We start from the raw sequence: 20234 nt of genomic DNA, 5'->3' as shown, positions 1-20234 counted from the left end.
GACACGATAATACCCACTTTTTATCGCAAAATTTATTGATTTATCTACTTAATCGAAAGATTGACAATTCAAGATGTAATTCTTTGTGCAAGGGCTAAAATAGGCATAAGTTAATTTTATGGTGGTTAAATAGCCATAAATTAATTAAATAATATATTATATTAAATGATATATAATATAATTTGAATTATATTAAATAATAGATGTTTAAATGTTTAAGCACTTATGCAGAGTCTTGAAGTTCTCTGGACTGATAGAAGGTACAGTTTCTAGTAAAGGTGTGTCATTAGAAATTGATCTTGGATTTAACGCGTACCTTTGCCACATCATTCCACAGCCCCCTTGAATATTTGGAAAATCTTCACTTTTTAGTTACAATTGCATTCGTTCTCTTTAGTTTAATTCCGGTATTCGTAACTAGAATCGAGGATCGCCAAATATATTCTAAACTGAAGTGTAATTGTTACTAAAGTTTTAAATTTATAATCTATATTATAATTTATTATATGGCGAGGAAACAATATTTTTGTGTGTATGTTGCTTTTTTTACAAACTTTACTTTTATTATTTCTTTTAAAGTACTTAGTTTACGACTGTTCTATTCTATTTTATTTATTTATTTGTAACTGACAAGATTTTTTTTTAAGTCTCCGGTTACACCATTAGTAAACAATGTTGCATCTTTACGAGCCAAATTTTCTGCGATGCTGGAAGAAATTTCAAAAGAAGAAATTACTCAAGGTATGTAAATTAAGATGTAAGTGTCTGTAACCAGAAAAAAAAATTGTTACACAAAAATACACCAAAGGTGTAAAACGAACTAAAAAGCCCGACTGGCTTTGCAGGCTGAGCCTCCGATTCTATATCTTTGGGTTCTGGGTTTGAGCTCACGGTGGGTGGCTTTCCTTCCGTCTGTAAAAATCAAAATTTTGATTATATATTCCTTTTTGAGTAAAAGTATTTGTAGGGTTATAAATGGATTTTGGACTGTAATACGTATCCATGTGGATAAAGAATTTAATAAAGGAGAAAGGAGAGTGGGTCTTTCCTCTTCGATTTTCCTATTTCCTTTTCGATAAAAGCTATAGTTTTATTAAGTCTGTTGTAGTTTGTCTTTCAGCTGAGGGATCAAATTGAAACTATCAGGGACAGTCGTTTTAATGGAGTGGTCAAAGTGACTTAAAATTTTTGCTGGGGGGGGAATCGTTTTGTTATCCTCACATTGTAATGTACGCTATGGTCTTTTTTTCTTTTTTACTCTATCATCCAACAGGTGTCGCTGCTAGTTTTATTGGAATCTGTATAGACTATGTTGGGCTATTTGGCTGGACCTGTTGGCTGCTAGTTTTGTTGTAATCTATATAGACTATGTTGGGCTACTTGGCTGGACCTGTTGGCTGCTAGTTTTGTTGTAATCTGTATAGGCTATGTGGGGCTATTGGCTGAACTTGTTGACTGCTAGTTTTGTTGTAATTCATATAGATAATGTTAGGCTATTTGGCTAACCTGTTGGCTGCTAGTTTTATTGTAATCTATATAGACTATGTGGGGCTATTGGCTGGACTTGTTGGCTGCTAGTTTTGTTGTAATTCATATAGATACTGTTAGGCTATTTGGCTAACCTGTTGGCTGCTAGTTTTGTTGTAATCTACATAGACTATGTGGGGCTACTTGGCTGGACCTGTTGGCTGCTAGCTTTGTTGTAATCTATATAGACTATGTGGGGCTATTGGCTGGACTTGTTGGCTGCTAGTTTTGTTGTAATTCATATAGATACTGTTAGGCTATTTGGCTAACCTGTTGGCTGCTAGTTTTGTTGTAATCTATATTGACTATGTTGTGCTATTTGGCTAGACCTGTTGGCTGCTATTTTTGTTGTAACCTATGTAGATTATATTGGGCTATTTGGCTTTACCTAGTAGACTTCTTTTTTGTTTTGGATAGATGTCAACTATTCATAACAAGAAATGAGTCTCAATGCTTGTTTCAATATGCGTTTACCATTTGGACAGTTCTACAACTCTTTGGTTATTTTATTTAGGCTCCCCTTTGAAGTGTTTGTGCCCCCTTCTAGGTTTTGAAAATATTTTTTTTTTGTATTTCAGCTGAAAGATACATATTTTTGGTATTTTAATTGGAAAAATAGAAGTAAACAAAAATCTCCCTATCCCCAATTCCCTAGTTCGAAAATTTTAGTTTGGTGCTTCTGGACGTGCTAGGACGATGAAAATTGGTAGACGTGTCAGGGACCTACACAAATTGACTTGATATAGTCGTTTTCCCCGATTCGACCATCTTGTGGGCTGAAGGGAGAGGAAAAAAATAGAAAAATGAAGTATTTATAACTTACGAGTGGGCGATTGGATCTTAATGAATATTGATATTTAGAAGGACCTCATGTCTCAGAGCTCTGATTTTAAATCCCGGCCGGCATTTAGCCTCTGGTTTTCCTTTTAAATCAATCTATTGGTTCTTTAGAATTTTTCTAGAGCTCATGCCATATGAGCTCTTGGCTCTTGTTATTGCGGGAAATGTTTGTGTATCATTTATTAGGATTTTTTTTTGTTATCTCGTAATTTTTTCTCTTTTGATGATTTAATTTTATGGCCATGTTACTTTATAGTCCAAAGTTCTATTGAAATTGCTCCAATCACTTATGTCTTTAAGAAGATTTCTCTTTAGTGTCTTCTACTGGGTCTTTTTGTTTATTTAATAAAATTCTACTCTATGAATTTGAGATTTAATTTAGAAACATTAGTTTTTATTTGTGGAACTTTTCATTTTAGGTGAAATGCTTCTCCTTGGCTTGAATGGTCTATGTATCAAGGCTGAAAATCTGGGATTATCTGCAATAACATCCTTACTCGGTTTCTACGAAGGATCTCCTGTTGCTTGGAAGAAAATTGATATTGTTCGGGAGGCTAAAACTATAGCAGTAAGCTTTTTTTTTTTTAGTTTTTTTTTTTTTAGTTTTTTTTTTTTTTTTTTTTTTTTTTTTTTTTTTTTTTTTTTTTTTTTTTTACAACAAACCTCCACCCAGCTGCTAGGTAAGTTCTTTATCAAAGAAAAATGTTTTCCCAAACAAATTAATAACCCACAGTGGGGATAACTCGTGTGTGGGTTATATACTCAACAATAAATGGAGAGTACTATCTCCAGGTACCCGAATAAAAATATGGCTCTTCAATAAAAATATGCACATGGTAACAAAAAACAAAATGCCAAATAAATTCAAAGTAAACAAATAAAATATAATGAGGAACCTCCTCCCCAGAATTCAAATTGAAAGTTACTAAGTAAATGATTCTTCAATCTAATTTTAATATGAAACAGAGATTTATTCAAATTTACAAAACTACGAAATTAATTCGTAGTTGAAGTTTGAACTTCATCTACAAAGTACAACCATAAAGGTTGCAAGTTTGCGTGAAGTTTACACTTCAACTACAAAGTGCAACCATGAAGGTTGTAAGTTTGCATGAAGTTTGCCCTTCAACTACAAAATACAACTATGAAGATTGCGAGGTTGCATGAAGTTTGCACTTCGACCACTAAGTGCAACCATGAAGGTTGCATAAAGTTTCCACTTCCTTTGAGTCTTTTTTTTACTTTTACAACCATTAAAATCTTTTATTAACAACCATAATCTGAGTCACTTATTATAAATTTAATTAGTATATATATATATATATATATATATATATATATATATATATATATATATATATATATATATATATATATATATATATATATAATAGATAATACGTATATTTTTTTTTATTGAAAGAAAATCCAAAAAGACAAATAGTTATTAATGAATGAGCCAAAATATTTATCTCTAACACACCGATCTTATCAAACGATATTAACTAAAAAAAAAGAACAACCAGTTATTAATGAATATTTAAGTTTTACGCCACTTCAGGCCAACACAGCTGTACACTCCTCCTCCCCTCATCTACACAGTGTTACTTTCTTTGCTCACTTTCGTGAAGTTCATACATCCTTTAACTCTTTTTTTTTGTTCCATAATTACTGAAGTAGCCCGTTAAAAATCAATATATTGTATTCATATTATAATTATATGTTTGTCTAATGTACTTATATTTAAATAAAATACTAATTAATTTGCTCTAAACAATACTTGAAACAGTTCACGTTTTCATTTATTTATACCAATTTATAAAGTAGATGCTAGACATAAGCAAGAATATACCGTTGCAATGAAAACAAATTTTCATTTCACTGGAGATTTTTTCAGATTAATTTGTAAAGATTTCCACAAGAAAAAAAAAAAAAACAGTTTGGACGAAAAAAGGGTTTATTTGAAAGATCAATTTTGCTTTGTCTTAAAGTAATAACCAAAATTTTTAAGATTCTAGTTCTACAATAAGCCTGATGAAAAATGTAAGCTCCTGTATGCTTTGTTCTTGATTTCTTGAAGAAATGAATACTGCATACATAGATATTAGATATATTATATGTGTTTATACATATTATTATGTGTATTATATATGTTTATGTATCGCCTTTGTAAGATAGCCTATACTCTTCATGTAATTTTTGATGGTTGTTTTCTTCTTAAACATGTGTGCTGGTGGTGCAATTGTAAGTACATTGGCATGTAATGATGAGAAGAATGCCCAGGCCCCTTGCATAGAACAATTTAAGAATAAACTTCCACAAGTTTATCTATGGTCAATTATATGTTTTATTTAAATAGCTATCATGAGATTTGCCAGACTAAAAAAAAAAGGCTATGTTAGGAACAAATGATCATTTGACAAAACTGTAACAATATAACTGTCACATTGTCTTTTTCATGGGCTTTTAGCCTAACTTTGGTCTAAATTGTTTTCAACAGATCAGAATCTAGTTTTTTTGGGTGTGATCTATAGGCTGTGTGTTGGGGTGCATTTTTTTTTCGTTTTTTGAATTTTCTCTTGCCAAATTTTCTGTAACAAACAATTGTACTTTTGGGCAATCATCCTTGGGTCGAACCAAAAGTTTGGTGGCCTCAAACAAGGGCCAAATATATTACTACTGATTAAGGAAGGCTGGGTGGATATCCTCCCCCACACCTGTAATAATAAGTTTCCCCTAATTCATCTTGACTTTCAAAAAGAATTAATTACAACTAGCACAAACACTAAGAAAACTAGTTGTCTTTACATGTTTATTTATATTCAATTAAATGTCTTATTTATTTGGATGTTTATATATTCTAGCCACCGTTCTTCAGTCCCGGACCGAGAGATGTTTTATGGGACTTAGTATTTGTTCAACGATTGAAAGCCATTCATCAAACACTAGCTTTATGTATTGAAAATGGTTTAGCGTTTCGACTACCATCGATTGGCCATATTGGACCTGAAATTCGAGATTTGTTGTGAGTATTGAATTGTATTTAGCTAGATTAATCAGGTCTAAATCATTGATTGAAACAGCCAATAGGACATTTTTATTTGTGTGGAAATTATGGAGGAAATTGGTCTAAATTTTCGGCTACTATTTGACCAATTATAGATCATCATTTCTTTGTTTTCATTGGGTTAAATTTGACTTTTTGTGTAGGAGAAATTTTAGGCGAAAATGGTTGGCATTCCGGCTATCATCATTGGATGTCTGTTTTGAAAATCGGCTTATTTTAATAATTATTTGTATCTGATTTGATTTTATCCTGATATCATATTTGATTTTTTCCTAGTTACGTCGATTTTTTTTTGTAGGAAAAAAAAAATATTTTTGTGAAAAAAAAATCTTTGTGTGGAAAACAAATTTGTATAGAAAGCTGTGGGGGAGAATGGTCTAGTATTTTGAGATTTATTGTAAGTATCCACTCTCCATTAAGTTTATTAATCAAGTATAAATTGCCCTGATCTTGTTTCTTCTGAATTAGATAGGACAGTTTCATGTCGGAAAAAATACTGTTATGACTAACTTTTTAATTATGTTCTCTCTGATATTGGGGGTAACTTGATCGTGTTGCAAAAATGCAGGGGGGGGGGGAGAAAAATTAATTTTTCAAAATGTAGGGGGGGGGGGATTTGTTGTTTTTCATCTTATATATATAAAAATAAGTTGTCTGTGTGTGTGTCGAGTGACGTCATGTTTGTGTTTCGACTGACGTCATGTTTGTCGACTGACTTCATTATAAGGATTGAGTTGTATGCGTCATGAAGTTGTTTTTTGACTGACGTCATGTTTGTCAACTGATGAAATTACATACCGGGACACCGGGACACAAATGACAACCGGGACACAGGGAATATAAATGACGACCGGGAACCTCAAAGAGAAATTACAGACTGGGACACCCAGACACAAATCACGACCGGGACACAGAGAATATAAATGACGACCGGGACACAGGGACACAACTACAACGGGGACGCCGGGGGCACAGGCGGGATATATAAATGACGACCAGGACACAGAGACCGGGACACAGGGAATATAAATGACGACCGGGACACTCAAAGAGAAATTACAAACCGGGACACCGGGACACAAATGTTGCATGTTCAAGAGTCAGTAAACCTGACAATCTATTTATATGCACAGACAATGGGACAGCGAAGAATGTTGTATATTCGCATGTTTTACGTAGTTAAAAACATATATATATATATATATATATATATATATATATATATATATATATATATATATATATATATATATATATATATATATATATATATATATATATATATATATATATATATATATATATATATATATATATATATATATATATATATATATATATATATATATATATATATATATATATATATATATATATATATATATATATATATATATATATCTATCTCTATTCACAGGTGGGACACAGGGACACAACTACAATGGCGCGTAACGACTTACGCGCGTGGGGGGGCGCAAAGCACCCCACCAACTAGGTGTTGGGGTGGCGCGAAGCGCCACCCCAACAGCTAGTTTTTTATATTAAGATACGAAAAAAGTGTGTTTGCAATAACAAACGCCAAAATAGTTATTTTTCAAAATCTTGGAGGAGGGAAAGAAGTGGAATATCTGCCGCCTGCCCCCCTCCAATGGCAGCACTGGATCTTTTTCAAATTTACATTCACCATGGAAATAGACGCCATCACAATCCACCTTCAAATTAAAGTGATAAAGTTTTAATGCTATTACCATCTTTAAATTTAAATGCTTGTACCTTTTCTTTTTTCACCTGAATTTAATATTACTGTCTTTTTATCATGTTCTTCACCCTTCATATCTGTAGTTTTCTAATTGGTTATAGCTAGGTTTAGCTGAAATGGATGAAAATTTCAAGGAATTTTCTCGCAAATTCTATTTGCTCACTTGGTGCCCTCTGGGTTACAAAGTGTGCACTCTTTGTGTTAACTAATTTGAGATTTTGCAATCCATTTTGCAAAATGGGATTTTGAAAAAACCATTAAATTAAAAACCATTTTATTAGCATAAAATGATAGCTACCATCGAGGGGGGGGGGTAGTTGGAGTATTGTAAAAGGTTTTAATGTTGGCTCAAATAAAATCAAAACTGGTTCCACCTTTTGTAGTAGGGAAATCAACAATTTACTTAAGACTCTGATCTTTGCAGCTCAAGATTTAACGAATTAACAAATTAAGAATTACGAAAATTAACAAAACGAATTAAGACTAAACGAATTGACACTTAATTCGTTCGTGGTTCCTGCTATAAAGGTATCTATTTGGATACTTTTTCGTAACAGCAAGTCAAGACTTGCTTCTAGCCTATAATCGAAATTATGACGAGAACAAGCATTTTGTCCGGGTGAATAATAGAACAAGCAAATGACTAAATTGATGTAAGGTCGAGGCAGGCATTTGGGCTTAGTAGATATCTAAATGATTTCGTCGCTATCCCCTAGTCCTGGCACATGGATAAAGGTAGGAGATAGGCAATGCTTTGCGAAATTCATTACTCCTCTTTCTTTTTCCCAAGTGGGTGGTCAGCCGGGAGTAGCTTTATAAACTCCTGAAAACCAGTCATTTTAAGGAGAGCTGAATTTTGTCCCTGGACTTCAGTAACCGCAATTATATCAATATGGTTCAATTTAGCTGTTGCTTCAAACTCAACTAACTTTTCAAAATTCAAACTTTTGGCGTTCGTAAGGAGGAAAACGGGGAAATGATAACCTTTTTTTTAATCAAATTCTTTAACAACAGATTTCTTCAGAAAAACTTTATTCTTAGGCAACTTTGGCGCTGTGTAAGTACTAATAATGCTGCGAGTGGAGAGAACATCACCTAACGGTGAAATATTATCATTCGGGAAGGTTTGTGGTAAGACTCAAACCCACCATTCTGGACCGAGGGACTACTAACCCGGTTTTAAAGTGGGAGGGGAAGAGGTTCAATTTTAAAAGTTGCGGATAAATTGAAAGAGCCACGGGTAAATTTTTCTGGGGAAACCATCGTTTATCAAAAAATCTACGGGTAATCAGTGAAGCTTAATTAGTGCTAACATTAATTAGCTTAATTAGTTTTAACAGTGCTATTTTGGGGGGACGGATTATTTATTAGTATTTTAATATTATTTATCAAATTGTAATATTTATGTATTTTTTTGTTTTTTTGTTGTTGTCTTGGGGTCACGCAAGGGAGTGTATTGTTTATGTTTTTTTTTTGTTGATTTCGATATATGGTCTCATTCTCCATATTTTCTTATTCTCCATATTGCCACTTTATTTTCTTTGCATTTAGCACAGCCTCGCAAGCTTCGCTTATGTTGTGCTATTGATTAAGAAATGTTTATTTCTAATAAAATTGTTCTACTACTACTACAGGATAATTTTCGCATGTAGGAACTCTCAGGCCAGAGTTTTACTCTTAGGTTAGCCAGAGAGGATAAAGTGCAAGGGATGGGGAAAATGTTTCCTGGTGATCCGGGAAGAAGTCGAATTCGGATTGTTCTCTGTAGGGGGGAACGGTAAGGCAAGATGATGCTGGGAGAGTGAAATACGGTGAAGCGTGTCTGAGAGTGGAGGGGTCGGGTTTATTTTTGCAAATTACGGGTGGAGTCCAGAGTCAGTCGGTAACTTCTTGGACGCACGGAGAAGAACGGAGTCGAAAGAAGTGGATTTTTTGGGAGGAAATGTTAGTAGGGGGGTGTTTGGGGATGGTCTGAACCGACTAAAAAGATTTGGGGGGTTGGTTTGACCGGACGCGCATAAGTAACTGGGGACGGAAGATTTTTTCGAAGGATGGATTCCTGGAGTACATTGCTCTGCATCGGGTATGAAGGGGAATGAGGCTGAAAGTCGAATGGAATACGAGCTAGGGGATCAGGGGGTCGTGTATACTTACGGCGCCGCCCTAAATAAGGTTGGGTTTAAACATACCCTCCACCCCTGATGATACATGAGCAAATTTACACGACTTATCAATACAAGATAAAATAGAACAAAGGTCAACATGATAAAAATACGCTTATCAGACACACAAATTCCCGAAATAAAATGACGACAAATGTGTAAAATCTTGCATTGCTTGCGAAACTTGTAGAAACCACGGCTAAAATCATTAAAGATCACATTTTCTTTTCTGCTTATTTCTGCATTTCTTTTCCTTTCATTCTTCTCTTTCATAATTTTCTCAAAAATAATAAACTAAATCATCGTCTGGCAATGATTTTTCAATAACCTTGCTATTCCTTACATTTGTTTCATTAGCACCTCATTATTTATCTACCAAACCGGAAGTCACTGAACCATTCACGAACTCGAGAGTTTCATCTGTAGTCATACTACAAGTAGATATTTGTAAATTCTCTTGGGGTATTTTGCAGTTATTGCTGGAGTTACTGAACTTTGATAATTGATACCGTAGTGTAGTAATAATTGATTCGTTGTTTGTTAAGTCCTCTTGTAATTTGGTGATTTTTGATTTTAGGGTCACTTGATTGTTTTGTAGAGTTAAAAATATATTTTCCATGATAAGGCGATGTGAATTGTGGGACTTGATATCATCACTCACTCTTTTAATTTTCAAATCAGGTTCATGGAGTATATCATTGCCCTTTTTTGGTCATTAAGAAATATGTAAACTGTTTTTTTTTTTTTCAAATCTTCTATGACTGCTTCATGGTTTAAATTCTTCTCTAACTGTGAATTCTGTTTAACTCGGAGATCAGCTAGTTGTTTGATACATTTACCATAGTCAACAAAAGGGGATTATTCGGTTTTGGACGTGGGTCGATCGCGTAACTCTGTCAGCTCAGCCAGAGTCGACTTAGCTCTAAATGGGTACCTGGAGAAATCCTGGGAAGGTAAACAGGAAAATTGTGCGAAAGCGCAGGATGGTTGGCCCCCAACCTTCATTGCACTTCCTGGCTGAAGGGCCAGAAAACGGAGATCAGCACCGTGGGTAGGGACTGTAAAGTCCAATGCCGTATTCTTTACCTTTACCAACACAAGGGGGGATTTGGGAAGGTTGTTTTTTTATGGCACTTGGTATTAACCAAGTGACATATAGCAATCGCAAGTTCTGTCGGTCTGTCGGTCCTTGCTACTTTAGGCACTCCCAGGTAAGCTAGGACGATGAAATTTGGCAGGCGTATCAGAACCGGACCAAGTTAAATTAGAAATAGTTATTTTCCCGATTTGACCATCTGGGGGGAGTGGTGGGCCCGATAATTCGGAAAAAATAGAATAAATGAAGTATTTTTAACTTACGAACGGTTGATCAGATCTTTATGAAATTTGATGTTTGGAAGGATATCATGTCTCAGAGTTGTTATTTTAAATCCCGACCGGATCTGATGACAATGGGGGGGGTAGTTGGGAGGGGGAAACCTAAAATCTTGGAAAACACTTAGAGTGGAGGGATCGGGATGCAACTTGGTGGGAAAAATAAGCATAATTTCTAGAAACATGATTGACATAACCGGAACGGATCCGCTCTCTTTGGGGTAGTTGGGGTGGGGGGTTAATTCTGAAAAATTAGAAAAAAATGAGGTATTTTTAACTTACGAATGGGTGATCGGATCTCAATGAAATCTGATATTCGGGAGGATATCGTGTCTCAAAGCTCTTATTTTAAATCCTGGCTGGATCTGATGACATCGGGGGGAGTTTGGGGGGAACCTAAAATCATGGAAAACACTTAGATTGGAGGGATCGGGATGAAACTTGGTGGGAAAAATAAGCAGAAGTCTTAGATACGTGATTTTCATAATTGGAATGGATCTGCTCTATTGGGGGGGGGGGTTAATCCTAAAAAATTAGAAAAAATGACGTATTTTTAATTTACGAAGGAGTGATCGGATCTTCATGAAACTTCATATTTAGAAGGACCTCGTAACTCAGATCTCTTATTTTAAATCTCAACCGAATCTAGCGTCATTGGAGGGCGGTTGGGGGGGGGCAGAAATCTTGGAAAATTTTAAAGCGGAGGGATCAGGATGAAACTGGATGGGAAGAATAAAAACCTGTCTAAGATACGTGACTGAAATAACCAGACCGGATCTGCTCTCTTTGTTGGAGTTGCGGTGGGGTAATTTGGAAAAAGAAGGTATTTGTAACTTACGAAAGGGTGACCAGATCTTAACGAAATTTGATATTTAGAAGGATCCTGTGCTTTAAAGCTCTAATTTTAAACTTCAGCCAGATCCTGTGACATTGGGAGGAGATGGAGGGGGAACCGGAATTCTTGGAAAACGTGAAAATTGGGGTACTTTTATCTTACGAATAGGTGATCGGATCTTAATGAAATTTGATATTTAGAAGGAATTCATGTGTCAGAGCTCTTATTTCAAGTCATGACCAGATCTTTTCGCCTTGGGGGGAGCTGGAGGGGGAAATCGTGGAAAATACTTGGAGTGGAGGAATCGGGATGAAGCTTGGTGGATAGAATAAGCAAATGTCCTTGATACGTGAATGACGTAACCGTACTGGATTCGCTCTCTTTGGGGGAGTTGGGGGGAGGGGTTCAGTGATTTGGCGAGTTTGGTGCTTCTGGACGTGCTAGGACGATGAAAATTGGTAGACGTGTCAGGGAGCTCAACAAATTGACTTGATAAAGTCTTTTTTCCAGATTCGACCATCTGGGGGGCTAAAGGGAGTGGAAAAATTAGAAAAAAATGAGACATTTATAACTTACGAGTGGTTGATCGGATCTTAATGAATTTTGATATTTAGAAGGACGTCGTGACTCAGAGCTCTGATTTTAAATCCTGACCGGCATTAAGCCTCTTATTCTCCTTTTAAATCAATCTATTGAATCTTAGAATTTTGTTGTAGCTCATACCATATGAGCTCTCGGCTGTTAGCTCTTCTTGCCTCGTCACAAGTGCCATATGAGCTCTTAGCTCTTGTATAAACTGATTTTGGGGTTGTTGATTTTGTGACAGACTTGGGGGTACAGCGTGGTTTAGAGCCAGGGACTAGAGACAGTGGTGTTAAAGGTGGTTCAGGATCATTATTCAGAGAACGGGAGGACTGGCAGTTTAAACATAACTACTTACCACATTGCTTTCTCTCCTCAATAGGAATGCCTGCGCACTTAGGATGAAACCATTGTTGACACCAACTGCACTGAACTGTTCCACTAGCGGTACGAAGTCTCCACTCTGGGCATGTGAATTTCACGGGCCTTGACGTAATAGTGCTACAGTAATGAGAGAGGTCAAGTATGAGACTGAAGCACGGGCGCTTCGAAAAGCGGATGTTTTCCAGAGAAATGGCCTTCGGATTGTTATGGGTATCCGGCTGACTGACCTATTTCAAGCAGTAGGCTGTACGGAAAGTGTGGCTCAACCCTTCTTTCTATGGCTATAATGGGAGAAAGTTTGAGATGGCTAGGGTTTATGCAGATGAAGGATGACGGATTGCCGAAGATTGTCCTTTTAGGCCAACTCTCTAGGGCTAAACGGAAAGCAAGTATTCCGCTGTTGGGGTGGGAGGATGTCATAATGAAAGGTATAAAGAAAATAGGAACATCATGGGAGTGTGTAAAGAGGGGGGCTTTGAACAGATTGGGATGAAGGAGGAGCGTGGGTAGCTGTGTCAGCCTCAGGCGGCTTGGTGCTGTGGTGAGCTATTACTACTACTAGTAGTAGTATTAGTATTTGGCTGGCTAACTTTGAATTATGGAAATGTTTCGAAAATTGACAAAAAACTTGGTTAAGCTTCGCAAAAAAATAAAATGTTTGTTTTAGAATGGCTTTTGCCAAGGTTGACTACTTATTTAGTATTCGGTGAAGAAGGTGCTTCGTGTCCTTATGTCGCTAGTTGTTTGGTTAGGAACAGAGGTCAGTGGAGTGACTGTAAGCTCAGCTAGAGTCGACCCAGCTCTAAATGAGTACCAGGAGAATTTGGGGGAGAGTAAACAGGAAGGGTAAATGAAAGCACGGGATGGCTGCCCCCGGCCTCCCTTGAAACGGTGGTTCCATGAAACGGCTTCCTCAATTGCTCCTTGAAACGGAGATTAGCATCGCCGGTAGGGATTGTAAAGTCCAATGCCGTATTCTTTGCCATTTGTTTCCTTTATTATTCCTTTGATGTTATGTTGGAGGTAAATATTAGGGTGCTTATTAGTATTCTAAAATGCAAGAAGTGTAAATTTTCTGTCCTAGCATGGGTGTCTGTAGGGGAAGGTGGGAGGGTGGTGAGGGGAGGGAGGGTGTATGAAAAAGAACTACCTGAATTGCTTCTTGTTCGACAGCCTCCCAAATTCCAATCTGAAATTCCCCTAGTTCAGATACGTCCGCAGGGCCTTTATGCTAAAGGAGGTGCATTAGCATCGGCACTAAAGAAAGAAGAGAAAATTTCTTGGTTGGGGCGGATTCCAATCTGTTAAACCCCTAAGTAAAGTGCGCAGGTAGGGGTTCGAGGCTACGGGCTGCGCAGTAGATTATGTGTATAAGAGTGCCGATTTTACTTTAAAGCCTCCTGTGCACGCACCTGGATTATGGGTTTTTTAGATTGGAAACTCCGAAATTAGGGAAGTTTCTCTTCTTGTTTTAGTGTTTATCCTGTGCCTAAAGTTTTCTGTGTGCGTACCCAAATAATTTCTTTTCTCACAGATAGGGAAACCACATATTAGAGGATTGTTTATTCTTTCACTCCTCTACTACTGTTCTGCCCTTAGTCTAACGCTTTCTGCGCACGTATCTAAACTAGAAGGATTTCTGGTCGGAAACCCCGAAATTAAGGAATTTTTTCTTCATTCCTTAGGGCCTAAGTGACTGCGCCGTCATTAGCGCCGCATTTAGCCTAAATGCCCCTGCGCACTTACCTGAACTAGACATTTTTAAGTTGGATAATCCCAAGTTAGGGGATGTTTTCCTCTCTTTTTTTTAGTGCCCATTCCACAGCACCGTTCTTTGCCTATAGTTTTCTGTGTATGTGCCTGAATATGGTCTTTTCAGATAGGAAAACCCATATTAGCAGACTGTCTTCTTTTTTTAGTGCCTCTGCTACTGCACCACCCTTAGCCAACACTTTTCAGCTTACTTACCTGAATTAGGGGGATTTCAGATTTTAAACTTCAAATTATAGAATTGTTTCTTCTTTCTCTAGTGCTATACTACTGCACCACCCTTTGCGCTCGATTAGCCTAAAGGCCCCTGCAGATTTCCCTCATTTAGTGGGATTTCGGGTTGAAAAACACCAAATGTTGAGATTTTCTCTTCTTACTTCACTGTATGCTACTGCGCCGCCCTTAGCACCACACTTAGCCTAAAGTGTTCTGCATACGATCCTAAACTAAGGTTGTTTTTTTTTTTTTTACATTGGAAACCTCAAATTCGGGGCTTTTCTCTTCTTTCTGTAATACCCATGCTACTCCGCCACGCACGCTCTTAGCCTAACGCTTTCTTTTTACCTATCTGAGTAATTAGGGGGATATCAGATTGTAAACTTTAGTTTATAGAATTTTCTTCTTTTTGTTTAGTGTCAGCGCCACCCTTAGTGTGCCCCTGCGTATGCACCTGAATTAGGAGTTTCCTCTTCTTTTTTGGGTGCCTATGCTAGTTCACCGCCCTTTGATTAAAGGGCGGCCTTCGTCGCCCTATATACGCACCTGACTTGGATCTTTCAGTTTGGGAATCCCAAGTTTGGGTTTTTCTCAATTTCCATCATTATTTATGCTACTGCGCCACCCTTAGCGCCACACTCAGTCTAAAAGCCATCTTAGTACGCACTTGTATAGGTGGCTTTCAAATTGAAAACCCATGTTCTGGGGAATGTTTAGGGATTGAAATATATTTTAAATATATTCAATGTGATAAGAGCTTTATGTGCTAAACTACTACACGCATTTCCTGAGCTGGAAGCGTCTCAAAAAGTTAGAGAGGGCGCGAAGAAACTCTGAGGACTTCCTGAAACTTAAACTCGAACTATTAAGTATTAACCAGCAATATCCTCTCCTTGCTGGTATGAGGATACGAATCATTGTTGTTCCCCGATCGGCTTGAAAAACATTCTGGGACTTGAAAATAATTGTCTCCGCCGTGTCCTTGATATTCACTGGTCAACGCCCTTATCCAAGAAAAGACACAGATTTTGTCTGATAAATTGAAAGCAGTCGTTCGCAGTATTAGGGGAACAGGGTGCAAAAAGGTGAAAACCGCCACCCCATGATGTTTGGCAGGGTCGTATCCAGGTTTTTTGTAAGGCGGGGGGGGGGGGTCTTTCCGTGAACGTGTACTATATTTATTTGTCAAATATTAAGTGTATTTTTGCTACTTTTGTACGAGTCAGACATTTTTTGGAGGGGGCGTGGTCAAACCGGTTACCTCCCCAGATACGGCCTTGATGTTTAGTATTGGATCTCTTCCTCTCCTTCCTTCGGAATTAGAAGATATGGACGACAGAAAGCGACGCTTGGTCGTTATCTCGAAAAGGGGGCTTGGCTGTCGAGGTCATCCCATGAATATTTTCGGTAAAAATGGTTGGAGTTCGTTATGGAGATACCGTTGTCGCCTTATTATCAACCGGAGTTGGAAGATCTAACTCTAAGTAATTCTCATAACTCCCCCAGTTAAAATGAATTATAAAAAAGAAATCTTTTTTTGCTTAATAGATTTAGATGCACTTCTCCCCCTTCGAGCATGACACTGGCTCTAAGCATAAAATAATATAAAGGATGTATTTCACCCTACTTCTGGATGTCAAATACTTCAGCTAATTATTTTAACAAGCTTCAGAATTTTTCGAAGGATTTCAATTGTTTCTTAGTTCTGGAACAGACACAAAGCAAAACAAGTTGTTTGTAAAGAAAACGAGATTCTCTGGATCCATTAGTGGTTGCACCCTGCCGTTATGAAGTGCTATAATTGCTTGCGACTCAGCTTCTATAATGATTAGAAAGTCTAGAAAAATTTCCTTCGTTAACTAGAAGGGCGGAAAATTGTTATTTACAAGAAGGGGAAATACTATGAATCACACATGTACATATAGACACAAGAAAACAAACCCAATTAAAGCATATCAGGGAAAATTGTAATTATTCCATAAATAAATTTCTGGAGGAAAAAAACCTAGTACATTTGACCATTTGTATATATATTCTGATATGTTTTCTTTTAGTTAATAGAGTATTTATTTTTTCTCATAATGTAGTGGCAGATTTTATTGCAAAAATCCACGGTCCATAGCAACATAGGAAATACAACTACAAACAAAGCCCGAAGAACAAAATACAACTTCAAATAATATAATCAAAGAAAAAAAACACAACAAGGTTAGCATTTTAACCGTTAATCACCGTAACTCCTAAAAACCTTAAGGCAAACTATCCTCTCAAATGTAATTCCGTATGTTTAACCCCTAAACTGTTTAGCTTAACAACTGTTTAGTAGCACACGCGTTCCTATTAGGTATCCGCTCAACTAACTAACGCTCACTCCCAGATATTCATTCTGCAACACTTCCTCCAAAACATTTATTCCACAACTCTGACAGCTCTTCACACTCGGACACAAAATGAAAGAGATTCGTATTCACAAATCGGGCAAAAGTAGCTCCAAAAATATTTTTTCTTTCTCCTGAATCCAAACTATCCCCCCTTGCCACCAGAAAACTCTTCAAATACCCTCTAGTCAATCCAAATTTAAAATAAACCTCCTCCCCACCATCATTCTTTATTTCGGGAGTAAAATCTCAAAAACTCAAAGGGAGTAAAATTGATCCTTTTGAGCTTACCATTCTTGGATTTCTTGGTTATTTGTATTTATACAATCTTATTATATATTATATAGTATAATATTATATTATAGCTATTTTTGTCGTTTATCTTTTCATATGTAATTTTTGGGTTTTAATATTTATTATTTTTATCATAGTTTCATTTTTGCTGTTTGCTGAAAGAAAGAAAATAGAGTTCAGTTGCACAATTTGAATCCATGTTGGTCATGTCCTCAATTTGCTAAATCATTGTCTATTTTTGTTAATTTGAAGGCCCAGTCACAAAAAATGTATCATTTTTTCATTACTTTTACACTTACATTTTATGCCTTTTTATTCCAAAAGGTAAAACTGACCAAGTCCTAAGATCAGAGTATTGAAACTATTGTGGTATTAGAGTCGAATTGGACCCAAACAGACCAAATAGTAGCTAAGACAGTTAAGTTGAATCTTCTTCATCAAAAGCTATTAGCCAGAGAAAATTTGTATGATCATCAAAACAAGGGGATATACCCCCAAAATTGCAAGGAATCTTACTGAAAATCGTACCATCATATTCAGCATATCAGAGTACCCGCTGTATTTAAAAAAACTAAATCAGCAAAACCAAATGGCTAAGTTGGGAATAGTTGGCGTTTGCAATTGGCCAACTTAGGCCAACACTATCTTAGCCAATTTTGTAATTGACAATCGAAGTAATTTCGAAGACCACACTGCCTTTCCGTGATGATAAATAAAAGTACGAATATGGATAAATCCTTTTATTAGACAGTGACAATTCACTAAAAGGAAACCTTTATTGAATACTGTGTAGCACTGTAAACAATTTGCTTTGGATAATTGGATAATATTATAACCTGTTGCTTTGGAAGCCAGAGTACGATGGAATAAACGTTTGCAGGTCTCCACGGTCCATAGGGCCACCCGTCATGAAGGTGATTGTCAATGCCATCCGTGGGCCTGCTCACTATAAGATAGGAGATTTTTTGATTGTTTCTCGTTTCTATCTTCAAGATGCCCTTTAAACAGTTTGAATTAGCCCTAGCTCATTTCCATGGACGCCCATTAGGGCTAATCAGAGTCCTGCAGATCGTTAAAGATAATAAAAGGCCGAGAAAACTTCATTGTTTTCTGCTACGGAGATCACAAGGAAATAAGACTCACTCAAAGAAGGTTGGTATCGTATGAAGTTAGTATAAAGGAAGCGTCACAAAAAAGTGAAAAGATGTAAAGTTTACGTTTGAAGAAGCTAAAAACGTCAGAATCCCACAAACAAAGCAAATCGTACGCTGCGCTCAAAATCAGCGAACCAGCGAGCTGGGCATTTTGGCTGTTGATAGCGAGGTGTAAGATCGCCATAACGTAAAATTCAGTGATTGAACAAATTACTGAGGAATTTTTCGAAAAGTGAGGGGATAAACAAAAGAAAACTGGGGGGATAAACAGTAGTTAAAGCAATCGTGCGAAACGATAATTAGTGAAATCTATGGTTCAGTGTTTCTTGAGTTTACACCTAAGTTTCAGAGCATATCACAATCATACAGAAGTTTGAAAGCAGAAATTTATTCATTTAAGTGATTCACTTAAATGGAATCCAAGGGAGGATCTTAATGTCTGGAGAGAAGTTAAGATAGAAACTCTTTCTACTGAGATTGAGACTGGTCTGAGACTTGGTGCGAGGGATATTATCCTATCAGTATTTTATAAACCTCCAAGTGCGGCGTATGCGGATTTCACAGAAGGTTTCCAAAGAGTTCTAATGATGGTTCAGAGGTCCCAGCAAGAGTTTTCATGCATGGGTTGTTGTGGTTTTGATCTTTTATCTACAGGGGGTTCTACCATAGATTTTGTAAATTTTATGATTGCTAATGATCATTTTCCCACAGTGACAATACCTACTAGGATCACGGATCACTGTGCTACCCTAATTGACAATGTGTTTGTATCTTCAATGTATATCAGAAAGGCGGCTTCCGATATTGTAGTGAATTCGTCATCTGATCATTTCCCACTGGGACTTAGTTTAGATAAGTATCACACCAGAAAAAGCAAAATAAAACTGTTCAAGAGATAAAGCCTGAGAATGTTCGATTGTTTAAAGAAGAAATAAGTGGAACATCTTTTGAACCTGTCTTGAACCAGGAATACCCGTGTGAAGCTTTTACGCTGTTTAGTAGCATCATAACTAATGCATGTGATAAAACTTGTTCGCTGAAGACACTCAGACAGAGACCGAATATGCCGAGAAAACCTTGGGTTGATGAAGAGCTAGTTAATTTGCTTGAACAGCGGGAGAGTGTGTTTCAAGATTAGCTGAGATCTTCAAAGGAGGAAGATAATGCTCATTGTAAACAGATTCGGAATATGGCGATCTCACTGAAAAGGAAAAAAAAGAAACCTACTACTCGACACTTTTGAGGAAAATAAACCAGATCAGAAAAGAACTTGGAAAGTTATCAATTAACGGTTTAGTGGGCCTCGGAGAACTCAAGAACCTTGAATTGAAGTCGAAGGAGTGGTTGTAGAGAATAGACAAGAGTTGCGTGACAAGTTTGGTGATTATTTTATTAATATTGGAACGAAGATACAAGCGTAAACTAGAGATTCCTAAGCTCTTGGTAACTCGTTTTATGGTGAGCGGGGGCTTGGAGTGGCAATCGAATTTCGTCCCTGTGATTCAGCTGAATTAACAAAGATCATCAGCTCGATTGGTTCCAACAGTGCTGGGTTGGATGATATTAACCTTAAGACCATTCGATCAATGCTGGTGTACTTTCTTCCTGTGCTAGTGCACCTAATACATTTATCAATGGAGAAGGGAGTTTTTCCTAAATTATTGAAAACAGGCAAATATTCTCTCTCTGTACAAAGAGGGCACTAATGGATATACTGAAAGATGGATATCCTAAATGGATATCCTAAATGGATATACTGAACGGGAGGCCTATTTCTATTTTGGCAGTGTTTTCGAAAGTTTATTAAAAAGTTATCCATGGAAGACTTTATGATCACCTCCAGCCTTCATGCATTGTACGTTGGTCAGTTCGAATTCCAAAATAATCATTTG

The 20234-nt window shown here is 36.8% G+C and overlaps 1 protein-coding gene across 1 annotated transcript in view; it reads left to right on the top strand.

Annotated features, from left to right (window-relative positions):
• LOC136039527 (serine/threonine-protein kinase SMG1-like) overlaps positions 1–20234 on the top strand; it is a gene marked incomplete in the record, with an annotated part of 282681 nt that overhangs the window by 195392 nt on the left and 67055 nt on the right. The window contains 3 exon segments of the mRNA XM_065723331.1: positions 648–741; positions 2787–2935; positions 5232–5392. Coding sequence (XP_065579403.1) covers positions 648–741; positions 2787–2935; positions 5232–5392 — 404 coding nt within the window.

Source organism: Artemia franciscana, chromosome 19 (assembly GCF_032884065.1).
Source record: "Artemia franciscana chromosome 19, ASM3288406v1, whole genome shotgun sequence".
Classification (NCBI taxonomy): Eukaryota; Metazoa; Arthropoda; class Branchiopoda; order Anostraca; family Artemiidae; genus Artemia; species Artemia franciscana.
The sequence above is the reverse complement of the archived record's forward strand: the minus strand, read 5'-3'. Positions and strand labels throughout refer to the sequence as shown.